Source organism: Dreissena polymorpha, chromosome 8, assembly GCF_020536995.1.
Source record: "Dreissena polymorpha isolate Duluth1 chromosome 8, UMN_Dpol_1.0, whole genome shotgun sequence".
In the NCBI taxonomy this organism is placed as follows: domain Eukaryota; kingdom Metazoa; phylum Mollusca; class Bivalvia; order Myida; family Dreissenidae; genus Dreissena; species Dreissena polymorpha.
This window is the reverse complement of record NC_068362.1, coordinates 82,686,291-82,700,848: the sequence shown is the minus strand read 5'-3', so window position 1 is coordinate 82,700,848 and position 14,558 is coordinate 82,686,291. Positions and strand designations below refer to the sequence as shown.

General features: G+C 34.3%; 3 protein-coding genes across 7 annotated transcripts in view; 1 reads left to right on the top strand and 2 right to left on the bottom strand.

Annotated features, from left to right (window-relative positions):
* The first annotated feature begins 3,927 nt into the window (after positions 1–3,927).
* LOC127842328 (swi5-dependent recombination DNA repair protein 1 homolog) overlaps positions 3,928–14,558 on the top strand; it is a 144,835-nt gene continuing 134,204 nt past the window's right edge. For all 4 annotated transcript variants that reach the window (XM_052371777.1, XM_052371778.1, XM_052371775.1 and 1 more), the window contains exon 1: positions 3,928–4,088. The gene's annotated coding sequence lies outside the window, so the exon portion shown is untranslated. The remainder of the gene's footprint in view (positions 4,089–14,558) is intronic.
* LOC127840690 (uncharacterized protein C17orf113-like) lies at positions 9,462–10,574 on the bottom strand. The gene has a single exon (XM_052369104.1). The coding sequence runs from the start codon at positions 10,572–10,574 to the stop codon at positions 9,462–9,464; it is 1,113 nt and encodes a 370-aa protein (XP_052225064.1).
* On the bottom strand, positions 11,436–14,225 carry LOC127842330 (uncharacterized). 2 transcript variants are annotated; one of them, XM_052371779.1, is made up of 3 exons: positions 14,103–14,225; positions 12,398–12,572; positions 11,436–12,091 (listed from the first exon to the last, which is right to left on the bottom strand). In XM_052371779.1, exons 1-3 carry the CDS (start codon positions 14,193–14,195, stop codon positions 12,000–12,002), a joined length of 360 nt encoding a protein of 119 aa, XP_052227739.1. In that variant the 5' UTR covers positions 14,196–14,225; the 3' UTR covers positions 11,436–11,999. The 2 variants fall into 2 exon arrangements, with proteins under 2 accessions (XP_052227739.1, XP_052227740.1); XM_052371780.1 differs by having other exon boundaries at positions 12,398–12,569.

The window sequence follows — 14,558 nt, the reverse complement described above, 5'->3', positions numbered from 1 at the left end:
TAATTATAAATGTTTCCTATTATTTTACCATCTGAAATAACTGTTTTATAAGAATACAGAAGGCAACTGTTAACCAGTCCAATAAGGATCTGATCCTAGCTGGTAGTCGCTCTTTTACATCATTTTTCATTATGCGCATTAGTGCCCAGTTTTACAATCACCAGTGCTTTATCAACTTCAATATTTTATTGCAGGTGTTTAAAAAAAGGTTAACAGGGGTAATCTGGTTTTTATGATATATGTCAATGAAAAATGTATTTGTATAAAGGCAATAGTTTTAATTGTAATATTACACACTTAAAATGTATATTGCAAATCTATAAGATTGGCCATGCATGTTTGTAAATTGTGTTATTTTATGTATTATATTGTACATGTCATGAATTAGACAATACACGTTGAAACTCTCTCACAACTGTATCATGAGTAAAGGACTTGTACCTGTAATAATTGTGTTCTCCTACCGACACGACTGAACGTTCGCTGTATACAGTATTTTATATTTTGAATAAATAACGAATATTGCCGATCATAAATATATTGTCATCGTTAAACATTGCGTTTGGCTACCCAAATCAGGAGAAAAACATAATATATATGTTTATATCTGAAAACTACGAAAGGTAGGCTTTCTAATGATATATAATTTGTAAAAATCGGCCGAGAAATGAAAGTATAATTTAAAAAAAGACGTTAGTGGGTACATCAAAATGTATAACATCGGCGCTTCGATGTACGCTAATAGATAGCTACCGGTCGCGTGACTAAGTTACGACACAGGTTAAACGCGCGAGGTTAAAACATAAAATGGTTATTTTTGTGTTTAACGCGCTATAAATCCATTAATAACAACGGAAATATACTAAAAGTTATATTTTTTGAAAGAGGAATTAATGAGCAACAAGATAACGTATAAACCAATGAAATCGGATGATTTGTTATTGCATAAAATTGAAATTACTACAATAAGGGTCAAATACTCGATTCAACTCCTGTCAATATTCACTCCGTGATGTATATTACGGGCAAAAGCCCGCGAAGCGGGCGTTGACCGTTCATACATATGGAAATTTAGACATAAAATTACATATGAATACCACATATGGATGCGTCTCAAAAAAATTTGCCACGCGACATATATTTTCGCGATGCTATTTATGACCTTGAACAAATCAAAAACACTTTGACATATGCTAAATCACATGTAAATACATATCTCAAGAAAAATTGTATCAATGACATCATAATAGCGAATCGCACTTAATATTCTCGCATTATTTGTTTTTCTTCGCAACCGTTCCAGAATTAAGTCATTACTCAATTATCTCCCCTGAATACTCTTCAGTGGGTATAAGCCGAGACTGGTTCACTACATATAGTGACAGTCTTTACCAAACACAATTTACGTCAACATAACCCGTCTTAAATATGTTGCCGAATTTCAGATTTCTTTCGAATTTATTTGCTTTGATCTTTTCGATATCTTATTGTTATTATTATCCTGACAAATCACAAACGCTCGTTAAAAAAATATTTGTTTTAAACATTATAGTTGGCATCTCTAATCTTCCAGTATTCTCGCGGTATTTCAATAACGACACCCTACTGTTTATTTGTCAGAATTCGTGACGCATTTTCCATTCGCGTTCAGAAAGAAGTTTTACGTGTGATCATGAGCAATATTCTGGTAAGTTGTCGTTGTTATCCATCAGAAACCCATTTATTCACAACTTTTTAGTCTTTTAGCTTTAATTTTTAACGTATTTACACCTCCTCTGCTCGCACTTTACCGATATCCAGAAAGGTTACATATCACTTTAATTAGTTTAGGCCTTAAACCACAAAATCCATTACCGTTGGATTTTCGTACCACAATCTTACGTAAAAAACCTTCCAGATTCGAAATAAACAAAAAAACAAAACATTTATAAATTGTCTGCATTATTGACTAAATTTTAAGATATTTGTTGGTTTTCCGTTTTTAGAAGCTGTTCTGCCAAGGCAAGAGCTGGGCATCACACAAGCCATACTATCCATCAAAACTGACAGTTTTGGTTTACAGAAATCAACAAAGGAGGGATTCCTGAACTATCTAAATTTCCAAGCTATACACACAGTTATTATCTGTGGTGATCTTTATTAGTTCTGTTGGTTTACTTGGATGGGACATGTGTGAACCTTTATAGAACTTTCAAAAGTCTATATCTGTCTATCTATAAACAAAAATCAGCTATGGCATAATAAGATCAGATGTGCAAACAATGTCAAAGGGTTGTTAAATTATCAATTTGAAGGCAATTATGCTGAAAAAATATTAAAGTTCCCATCCATATTTAGTCTGTTTATCAACAAGTGTATGCCATTAAATGTCAAACTAGTAATACAAAACTTACCACCAGTATCTAAAAGCACTAAGTACCTGTTGTGATCATTTTTAGTAAGATAGTGTAATTCTAAACAGCAGTGTGATTCTAAACAGTAGCAAATAGCTTGTTTAGTTAATGCATAATGCATTTAATATGATTTCTATTCTATTGTGTAATTAATAAATTGGTTGTTACTTGTTAATCTATGATAAATGTTTTATGGCTAGTACAAAACCAGCATTGTTAATTTTGTAAAAGGTAATAAAATAACATCACTTTGGAATTTCATATACTTAAATATTCTTGTACTGTAGGTTGATGACAGTGTTTTAGTATTACTTATTTTGTAACTATTATTTTATGTGCAAATTAATGATGTGAAGTGTTTTGTATCTCCACACAATACCACATACCTTTTTATATATGTACTGTGTTATGTGTTATTTGAATGATTAAATAAACAACTCTGGATGATATAACATGATGCATTCTAAGATTTGCATTCAAATTGTAACTATAGAGCTTAGTGTATGCATTTTAAGAATTGCTACAAAATGGCTAGCTTTTTAGTGGCGACAAAATTTAAACTATTCAACAATAGTTTGCGAAAGAAAATTAGAAACCTGCAAGATGACTGTATTTATTAAATATTTTAATTGCAAAACAAGTATGTTGTTATGCTGTTACAATCCTGTCAAATTGTCAATCAAAATTGATTTTACACATCACTTGATTTTGATTATGTTAAATCAGTGCTAAATTAGTTGCTAAATGCAACTGCTTTAGCAAGCTGGCAAGTTGAATTGAGACATTTGATGAAACAAACTGTTTCCTGGGTAGGACCAGTACTTAGTGTGTATATGACATACCATGACGTCGAAAGTCTACAAGACCTACTAGGTAGAACGAGTAATGTACTTCCACGTACAATTTTCACCAACCCTTGAGTGTTAGCCAATCAGAAGACATCTTACGTCTGTTGCTTTTAGAGATATTTGACATTGAACATTATTATTATTATTATTTATACCGAATTATCGACTATCGACCGCTTACTCATAGATATTGTGCATATTTATTAAACATTATTATTATTATAATTTATACCAAATACGCACAATATGAGTTAGCGGTCGATAGTCGCATAATTCGGTATAAATTACCCACTTAAGGGATCAACACAGAGACCTCCCAGTGACTAAGCCAGCAGACACCCCATCCACTATACCACAGACACCGAACCAGCTATAAATTCCTGTGGCTAGAAAACAAAAAAAAATAAGATGCTAGATCTTTAAGCTTGGAACATGTAACTCGTTTAAAGATTGATTTTTTTTGGATGCATTACTTAGTTATTGCAACAATTATAATATTTTGAACACAATCATGTCCATATATTTATAAAAAATACATTGTTATCAAAAATACTTTAAAAGCTTTTGCCCATAAATTAGGTAGCACCTTTAATCATATTAGGTCGTTGACTTAACTTCGAAATCGGGAATATTGCCGGGAACCAAATCAAAAATTCATGTTTAACGATTGACCGAATTGACTTGTTAATGAACATGGACGTCGGGAATATAACCGCGAATAGTTAACATGATAAATTTGCTCCGGCCCTCCAGTTAGTATTTGAAGATTGTAATTCCATGACGTGAAACACTCACTGGAAGAAACTGCGACACAGCTCTTCTTGGGTGGAAACATGCAAGCGCTGTGGTTCGTTACATTTTAAACTTTTACAAGGGTAAAAGGGTAATCTATATCCGGACATACATTTTTCCGGACCAATGACTGGAAAAGTTAGGATGTTACGGTATACTGTGCGCGTACCGTGAAAAGTCAGTCATACGTCTACCCGTTCATACGTCGAGGCTATAATCATGTTTCGAAATTTGACATTGTCAGGGATTTCAATAGACGCAAAATCCTGCGTTTTGACGCAAGCAAATTAAAAATGACTCGTTTTTGGAGCAACCCTTTTTTCTGCCGTGCGTCATTTTGACGCATCGAAAATTTGACCCGTGCGTCAGTCAGTTAACATCTCGAGTTCCATGGTAATAAATCCCGCTGTGCTCCTAATTGAAAGTATTTGAAACTCGGTCTTTTATCAAGGGTATACCCCGGTTGGTTGTTTAACTTATCTGATCTCTTCCAATACACGTCACCGTCTAAATAGTGCATGCGCACTAACTGGATAATTAGCAGCAGCGATTACGTGATATTTGAATGATCATCCGATAATTGCAGGGTCTTTTGCAGTCTTTGCAGACGGCACAGTTAAAGAAAGTCGGCAAAAAGTAATTTAAGAAATTTTTTTTTTATCAAAGGTCTATTTATTACGTAGATCAACTAGTATGATAAAGTCCAGCGAGTTTTGTCAGTTTGTCAATCCACCGATAATTACAAGTAACACCCATCTTATATAAACTGGAATCACAGTTCATTTTTTTTACTAACAAGTCATAATACTACACATAAACATTGAGAAAACACATTTCCTCGATAATATATAAATTATCCGAGTAGAATTTAATTGCTATGTCGACCTTCGACACTGTAAATGGCTGACGTAACATTCAACCCGCGTTCAATTCAAAGCTGGCGATTCAAATTGCAAGTAATGGTGATTCAATAATGGAGAAAGCATTAACTGGATTTAAAACATTTGATAAGGTTTGTTAAACCAGATAACAAAAAGAAAAATTTGGATTATTAAAGTAAAACTACTACAGGTAAGGCATTCTTAAGTGTCCATATTTTGGACATGCATAGTATTCGGATAATCAGTAATAGGTATACTTGATGTTCCATGCATTTAGATTGTGTTTTGTTAGAAAAGCTATCATGACAATAAATATGTGATGAAAAGGTGCTACTGGCACAGATCTTAAATGTGTTAAAAGACTTAAAAATGTTTTAAGGTAGCAGGGCTCGACTTTAAAGGTAGTCCGACTGTCCGGGACAACCAAATTGTTAGTCCGGACAAGTAAATAAAGAATTTGCTAGTCCGACGGGACAAGTGGTCATTATAATTGTATAACTTAGAAAAAAATGCCTTTAAAGCCATTATTTCTGTGGAGATATCACTCAACTTTCCTGAGTATATTTTGTATACGTTTAATCGTCGAAGCCCGAGATATTCCGATAGTTCCATGTGATACATGTACTACACTGTACTGTTTACAAGGGAAGCAAACCTTAACATTTTCTTTTTTGCCAAGATAACAAGAATATTCTTCCTTGTAAAAAATATGCATTTTACGACACCGGTACACACCGATCTTACAGACAATTAACGTAGTGACGTCCTCTCTATGTATAGAATGATTTTTTTTTAAATATCAGTTAAGTACTGTACATATACATCACTTTTAACATTTTCTGTTTGATGTTGGCAACACACAAGTTTTTGTCAGGTACTTTGGCTTTGTATAATGTTTAAAAATCAATAATATTGAGTTTTCCTGTTATTCTAGTCAGTTCTTTTTGTATTGAAATTGCCTACAATTATGTTTACATGTATTTTGAACGATTCAAGTCTTTATGATTTGATTATTTTGCAAAGTACTGAGCAGAGTAAGATATAATGGTCAGGACAAGTTGCTTTTTGGTCAGGAAAAGTGAAATTATGGTCCACTTGTCCGACTGGACAAGTGGCTTCAAAAGTTAATGTCGAGCCCTGGGTAGTAGATTTTAATGTACCGATTCATTAAAATATGTTGTGCTATGTATCATGGTATTGTTATTTAATAAAGCAGTATAACTTTTTAAGATATTGTGTAACTCTTAGAGCATATTTTTATCTAAATTGAATAATACAGACAAAAACACAATTAACGCGCTTCAAAATTGACCCCACCATTTTTCAATTTGACTCCTCAAAATTTCAGTCCAGGGGTCATTGACTCCTAGTTTTTAAAATCTATTGAAATCCCTGATTGTGTATGTGCACTAAACAAGTCAGGTATAGGTCGTACAGTACACTCCACGCGTTTTCCCCCCAAAAAACGCGCTCCCTCAGCGGGGTTTTTTCTGCTAGCGAGTGTTCATGCGGCGTTGGAGTGCGAGGTGAACTTGATAAAACGCTCGGCATTACGCTGCGTTCGCTAATTCCCGTGGCGTGTTTTACTTTAGCCTAGTCGGTAAATGCAGACAATTTCTGTTCTTATCAGTGCCAAACGTGCAACGCCGCGTTAGCAGTGTGCTACTGGGAATGCCAAAAAATAAAAACATTGTTTATTTGTTATGATAAATTGTTTAAATACTGTAGTACATGTATAGAAAAGATAATTGTATGGAAAATTAATACGTATAAAAATTATATTTTTTAATTCACAGGTACGTCTACAATGTGAATGAATATAAGACATTTGACAAATTAATATTTAAATCATAACACATATAACACAAGAATAAATGTTCCGTAAAATTTCCAAATGAGAAAAATAATTAGTAATCCGAAACACACTACCAGTCTTCATGATAGTTCATTTTATCCACTAGCCATTCGGGCTACTTGAATGGTGAAGACAAGTAACCCAGCAGCAAAATTACTAGCCCAAAGTAAATTTGTTAACATATACACCCTGCTAAAGGGTTTCATCTTTCAATAGCAGATAATCTATTAAAAAGTAAAATTGTATCCAGGGTATGCAGAGTTTTTTTCACCTAAAGGGGAATGGTGGCGGGGCCATACAAAGGGGAAAAACGCGTCGTTTTTTAGGAAAAGGGGAAAATTACAAATTCACTCTTGTATATGTAATGATATTTATTATATGAATACACATGTATGTATGAATGCAATATTCACAGCTGAATGTCTCTGTCCTTTTTCTTAAATATATATCAATGATTGTTTCAACATTAGTTTCAGACAGTTCAGCCGTCATGCACAGTCTCAGTTTTCCTAGCCAATTTGAGTCTAATTGGAATTTTTTAAATCAATAAAATGGCAAATTTGAGCATTTTTTATCAATAAAATGGAGAAAAATTGGAATGTTTTTATCAACAAATATCGACACAATATAGATACATCAGGCCTTTGCCTGGCCATTTTGGGAAAAAATGAAATTCATGTGAAAAGCGACCACTGATTTGGGAAAAACTAATTAAACTCTTTATGATAATTAAAATCATATTATTATTATATTTATATACTTTGTTAGTTCTTTTTATGAAATAAATCTGAGATATATCAGGGATCATCCTAGCCTAAAATTTTTGGGAGAAGTAACTTCTCCTTCCAATTTTATGAGGGAGAAGTGAGCCGATCTTTGATCAAACGCGTAAAGGTATCAATAACAAATGCTTAATGTTGCAGTAAGAAAGCAAAACTCTTAATTTCAATTAAAGACTGTATTGACCTGTTGAATAGTTTAGGCAAAACAACCAATGCAATTTAACAGTTACATATACATGAAGCTGTAAAAGACAGTAAATGGTGTCATTATTTATAAAAAAAGTCCATGTTTCACAATGAATAAACATAAATATATCTAAAATCAAATATGCTGAAACACCAACTGAACATTTTATTATGCCCCCCTTCGAAGAAGAGGGGGTATATTGCTTTGCACATGTCGGTCGGTCTGTCGGTTGGTCCGTCCACCAGGTCGTTTCCGGATGATAACTCAAGAACGCTTAGGCCTAGGATCATGAAACTTCATAGGTACATTGATCATGACTCGCCGCAGATGACCCCTATTGATTTTGAAGTCACTAGGTCAAAGGTCAAGGTCACTGTGACCCGAAATAGTAAAATGGTTTCCGGATGATAACTCAAGAACGCTTATGCCTAGGATCATGAAACTTGATAGGTAGATTGACCATGACTCGCAGATGACCCCTATTGATTTTGAGGTCACTAGGTCAAAGGTCAAGGTCACGGTGACCCGAAATATTAAAATGGTTTCCGGATGATAACTCAAGAACGCTTATGCCTAGGATCATGAAACTTGATAGGTAGATTGATCATGACTCGCAGATGACCCCTATTGATTTTCAGGTCACAAGGTCAAAGGTCAAGGTCACGGTGACCCGAAATAGTAAAATGGTTTCCGGATGATAACTCAAGAACCCTTATGCCTAGGATCATAAAACTTGATAGGTAGTTTGATCATGACTGGCAGATGACCCCTATTGATTTTCAGGTCACTAGGTCAAAGGTCAAGGTCACGGTGACCCGAAATAGTAAAATGGTTTCCGGATGATAACTCAAGAACGCTTATGCCTAGGATCATGAAACTTCATAGGTACATTGATCATGACTGGCAGATGACCCCTATTGATTTTCAGGTCACTAGGTCAAAGGTCAAGGTCACAGTGACAAAACAACATATTTACAAAATGGCTGTCACTACAACTGAGAGCCCATATGGGGGGCATGCATGTTTTACAAACAGCCCTTGTTAAAAACTGCCATGATGTTATAGAGATATTTACATATGAAGCTGTAAAAGACAGTAAATGGTGTCATTATATATAAAAAAGTCCATGTAATTGTTTCACAATTTATAATCATGAATGTATCTAAAATCAAATATGTTGAATCACCAACTGAACATTTTATTTAAAACTGTCATGATGTTATAGAGATATTTACATATACATGAAGCTGTAAAAGACAGTAAATGGTGTCATTATCTAATAAAAAAGTCCATGTTTCACAATTAATAAACATGAATATATCTCAAATAAAATATGCTGAAACACCAACTTAACATTTTATTTTAAACTGTCATGATGTTATAGAGATATTTACATATACATGAAGCTGTAAAAGACAGTCAATGGTGTCATTATCTATAAAAAAAGTCCATGTTTCACAATTAATAAACATGAATATATCTAAAATAAACTTGCTGAAACACCAACTTAACATTTTATTTTAAAGTGCCATGATGTTTGAAGATATTTCTCTCCTAAGAAGTGTAAAAACAAGCGTTTTATTTGGCAAAAATACACATTTCATTCATGTGTAATTATCGATAGTCAACTATAAGCTTTCTTATCAATGCCATCTAAATAAAAATCTTTTTTGTTTGTATACATGTTTTAAGTTCATATACACTGTTGTTTTTTTTCATCATTCTATTTGTTAAGTTTCCTGACTTTTTCAGCCTTCCATTTGGTCAGTGCGCGTGAAAAGTCAAACTCGTTCATACTTGGCCCTTCTTCCGAAATTGTCATCAGATCATCAAGAGTTTTGTTGTTCATCCTGGTTTGGAGCCTTGTCATAATCCTGTTTTGTGTTGAGAAGCCTCTTTCACATTTCACGCTGTTCATGGGAATAACTGTGCAACACTTCAAAAGGATGGTCATGTTGGGAAACTCATCATGATACTTCGTTATGATTGTTCTGGTTATGGCTTCTAGTGTCTCTGTTTTGTAAGAACCGGAAACAAGGTTCTTGTACTGTCTGTACTCATTCAAACACTCAGTCGAACTCAAGAGATGCTTTTTGAACTGCTTCACAAGAATCTTAACATCATCATTGCCAAACATGGCGACACTCTTTGAACCACTTATGTTTTTAGGCACCAGGGCATTTATCGCATTCAGAACTTGAGAGTCCTGAAACCTGTCTTGAATGTTTTCAACAACCATTTCTATGTAATTACTGAATGTCTTGGTGACAGAGTCTTTTTGTTGCTGATAATATTTAAGAATTGGTTTGAAGCTGCAATCCTCAACTTCATCCTCCTCCTCCTCCTCACTATCTTCAAATCCTTCAAACTTGTAGTTGTTTTGGATTCTGAGTCTTACAGCTTCGCTACTTGATTCTGATACTGGGCGACTGTACATGGTGTCACCATCACAATTTACTGTGAATTCCTCCAACTTGGTAATGAATTCCCCAGGAACATCACACAAGTCCTTGAGACTGTCAACAAGAGGCTGCACCTTAGAGAAGTCCAGACTGTCGTGCTGGAAGTTCTTTGACAGTCTTTCAATGAATGGTAACACATCCATTAGCATATGCATGGTGGCGATGAATTTGTATTGGGACACTTCACAGAAAAGTCCCTTCGCAGTCGCATCTAATACAGCCTCTTGTTCAAGACACATGGCAAGAGCAGGATAGCTCCTGAACATGGCTCCTACAGCACACTCCATACTGAGCCACCTCACAGAATGAAGTTCCGCGAACTTCAGCTCTGGCAGATTTAGAATGTGCTGTATCTCCCGCAGACTGTCAATCATACGAGCTCTGCAAATGATTTTTCTTGAAATGCCTCTTAGGCGTTTCAGAATCAGAACACTCTTCCTGCTTCCGCTTAGTACCACTTGTGATGGTCTGGGCTGAATCGCCCCTTAACCACGAAGCCAAGGACATTGGTCTTATCTTTAAACTTAATTACAAAAAATCATGTGCTTATCCCTTCTCGAAAAAGTGCACTAAATGCGCATTTAATGCGCATTAAATGCGCTTTTAATGCGCATTAAAGCGCATGTTATTGGCACCGTATCTTTTGCTAAAAAAAAATATGGTGCCAATAACATGCGCTTTAAAGCGCATTAAAGCGCATTTAACTGTTTTTTCTGTTCAAATAATACACTTTTTGAGTGTATAAATGCACTTTTGTGTGTATTTTAAAGTGTATTTAAGTGTTTTTAAGTGAATTAATACGCTTAAGTACATTTAAGTGTATTAATTCGCTTACCGTTTTTTTTGTTCCCCAAAAAGTACACTTTTAATATTATTTTAAGCGTTTTAATTTATTTAGGAAAACATGAAAAAATACACTTTAATACACTCAAGTGTATTTTTGTGAAAAAAATACGCTCAAGTGTATTTTTTGAGAAAAAAAATACGCTCTAGTGTATTTTCTGAAGAAAATATACGCTCTAGCGTATTTTTGGGAAAAAAATACACTCAAGTGTATTTTTTGAAAAAAAATACGCTCTAGTGTATTTTTGAAGAAAAAAAGCGCTCAAGTGTATTTTTTAGTGTATTAGCGCACTTAAGTGTATCTTTGAAAATGTCTATTAAAAAAAACCATTCGTTTTGATATGAAAAGTGGCCAGTTTAAATATGATCCAAAAGAACAACAGCAAATAAACTTTGAAATAAACACATTTATTAACATAAATCATTTTAAAATAAACAAGTAGTTAAGACCATTCTATGGGTGCTTAAAAGCTTTTCCGCTTTCCTCTGCAACTGCCCCTGTCCCTATACTTTTTGGTTTACATTGCTCCATACAAAGAATGCAAATGAAAAATAACATGTCAATATATATACATTTTTTTCAAACAATATCACAATAAATAACAATGGCAAATAAAATATGTTGAAAGACCAAGAATAAGGCTTACCAAATTGTCAAATTGCAAAAAAGTTTAAAAAAAATCTTTCTCAATTCTCACATGGTTGTTAATATTGTAAGAGATTATTTTTTGCCAAACTTGTAATGTGGCGCACAAATTATGTAAGTTTCTCGAATTTATTAAAAAAAAAAATATCAAAGATAATTCATTCTAATTATTAAATATATTAGCACTATGGACATGGAAGCACATTTGAGATCTACATAACTTTCCAAACTTGAAAATATATACAACCATTTACAACTATTTACACACAAGATATCTCAGTTTAAACTATTTAGGAGCGACACACATTTTTTATCTTAACATTACAAACAATCTCCTCAAAGCACTTCGCATTTTGGTCTCGATGACTGATCGGTCAACCTCAAATTTGCGGGACATAACATCTGAAACGAAAAGTCATGAAAAGTGTTAACAAGAAAACAATTGTATTTTAATTTTAGAGTTTGAAAAATGTATGAAGCTGTTGCAAAGTGAATATGTTGTCCTCATAGATACTGACAAGTGGTCTCCTTTCAGATCTTTCCAATATACGGCTTATATCCAAGATTTTGAGCTTGAGTACCTTAGTATACAGTAAGATTTTATTTAAATAACATTCATAATTGAAGTCTTATTAAATAACAATTTAATGTCATAATTTGTTCTTTAAAAACCTGTTGCCATATATAGTTTAAATTCAAGATTATTACCAATGACAGCTTCTCGCTCAGCCTCTGGTAGGCCGACACGACGATCCCCATTGGTGGTTATGCCACCCTTGAACGAACAGGTGGCCAGCTGCTCCTCTGTAAATACAGCTCTCATAGCTTTTGCCAGTGCCTTGGGCATTCTCCTCTCGAATCCGATCGCGCTTTCAATGATCTCCTGAAAAAAACAATTTAAAACAATAATGCATATGTGTTACAACACAAATGTAATATTTAATGAACAAGAGGTGTGTTTGTCAGAAACACCATGCCCCCTACTGCACCACTTTGAATTTAATTTTTGTGTGTGATTATATCCCTTCAAAAACTATAACTTCCAGTGTGAAAATGATCTGTACCTGCCAAATGATAAATATAAATTATCTCCCTTAAAAGCTTATTACTTCCCTTGGATTTAGTTTTTTGACCTTGAAGGATACATTTCACCACTCAAAATGTGCAGCACCATGAGATACATATGCATGCCAAATATCAAGTTGCTACCTTAAATATTGCAACAGTTATGGCCAATGTTAAGGTTTTTGGACGGAATCACAGACGGGACCAGGGGTTTTTTTTAGAGAAAGGGGAAGACGCTGGACGCTGGGTGAAAGGGGAAAAAAGAGTGCGAAAGAGACATATTAGGGGAAAAAATAAAAACTGTTCATTTCAATGTCTATAACTCATCAAAAGAGGCTTGTCTCCGTCCTTTTTGTTCTTAAACACATTTAACACGTATTAAAGTCAAAGTCCTTAATTAAGTTGCAGGTGTAGATCTAATTATGGGAAATGTTTTCAACTATATTTCTGTACTGCTACAGTATTGGAAGGGAAAGGAGCAGCAGCTGCCGATTGTCTACTTTCACTTTCACAATGTTCGATGTTGATTACCTCAGAATCCTGATGGGTTATAACGGTTTTCGATGATTCTTTCTTAAAAAAATGCCTCGATGCGTTCAGTATCTTCCAATTCCGAATGTTTTATTTTGTTTGTGTAAGAACGCCAATTGTGAGACATTTTTTTCTGTTTTCACGTTTATATCTTGGCTTGCACATAGCCCGGATGAAAATTCGACTGGTTTCTGGTAATTTATTGACGAAACACCCTTCTCGCGCAAGACCGGTATCCAGTTAAATAGTCACATGATTATTACGATTAGTTGCCCAGTTTACATAACGTTATTTAAGAGCTATATTTAGAATAACTGGGATTCTCAGATTTTTTGTGTTCGTCTGGAGAGAGAGAGAAAGATAGTTGTACATGGTGCAAATTGGATAATTGTCGAATGCCCAAAGGAAAAATAAACATTTCTTTAAGAGAAAATATTATATTTTGGTGAAAAATGATATTTTTGGTGGGGAAATTGTATTTTGAGGGAAAAAATTCTGGTAGGGGAAGACGCCGAATATCGGCGTCACTTTCTTAGTAAAAAAAAACCCTGGGGACTGACAGTTCAACTGCTATATGTCACCATACCAGGGTCATAAAACGAATAGCATATAATTTATCATGTCAAGCATGTTTGTCCGACAGACTGTGATGCACCTATTTACATTTGGAAAGTTGTTGAACAGCTGCAACCTTAACATGTCCATAAAGCCTTTTTATGTTTTTATGCTAAAGGTCTTAGCTTTACATACAATTCAATTATTTAATCAACAAAAACTTTATAAAGACATCCTTGAGAAATTGTATTTATATACATACATGTGCTGACGACCCATGTGCTGACGACCCATTTGCTGGCGACCCATTTGCTGGCGACCCATTTGTCTGCAGCGAAGACCTATTCGTCTGCATCGACCCATTTGTCGGTAGCGTTGCCTTCTGCATAGTCTAAAAAAAATATACATTGTTTTACTTAATGGATAGTCTACAGTTGGCATCTTAAATAAATGTATTCATAAGAGCTAAGGAGAAAACCACTTAATAATATTTTTTTCAGTTTCAAACATGTTCAGCCAAATGACATTTCTTCAATTTCATTTCATACTTAAACAAGGCTTGTGACCATAGGATGACATATGCCCCCTTTTTCCACATTTTAAATCTGGAAAAAGGGGGCATATGTCAATGATTTTTCTAACCTAAACGCAAAGTGTGACGGAATTTCAGCAGACAGTGTGATCACTATTTTCCCGCCTTCGGGGGCATAAAAATCAA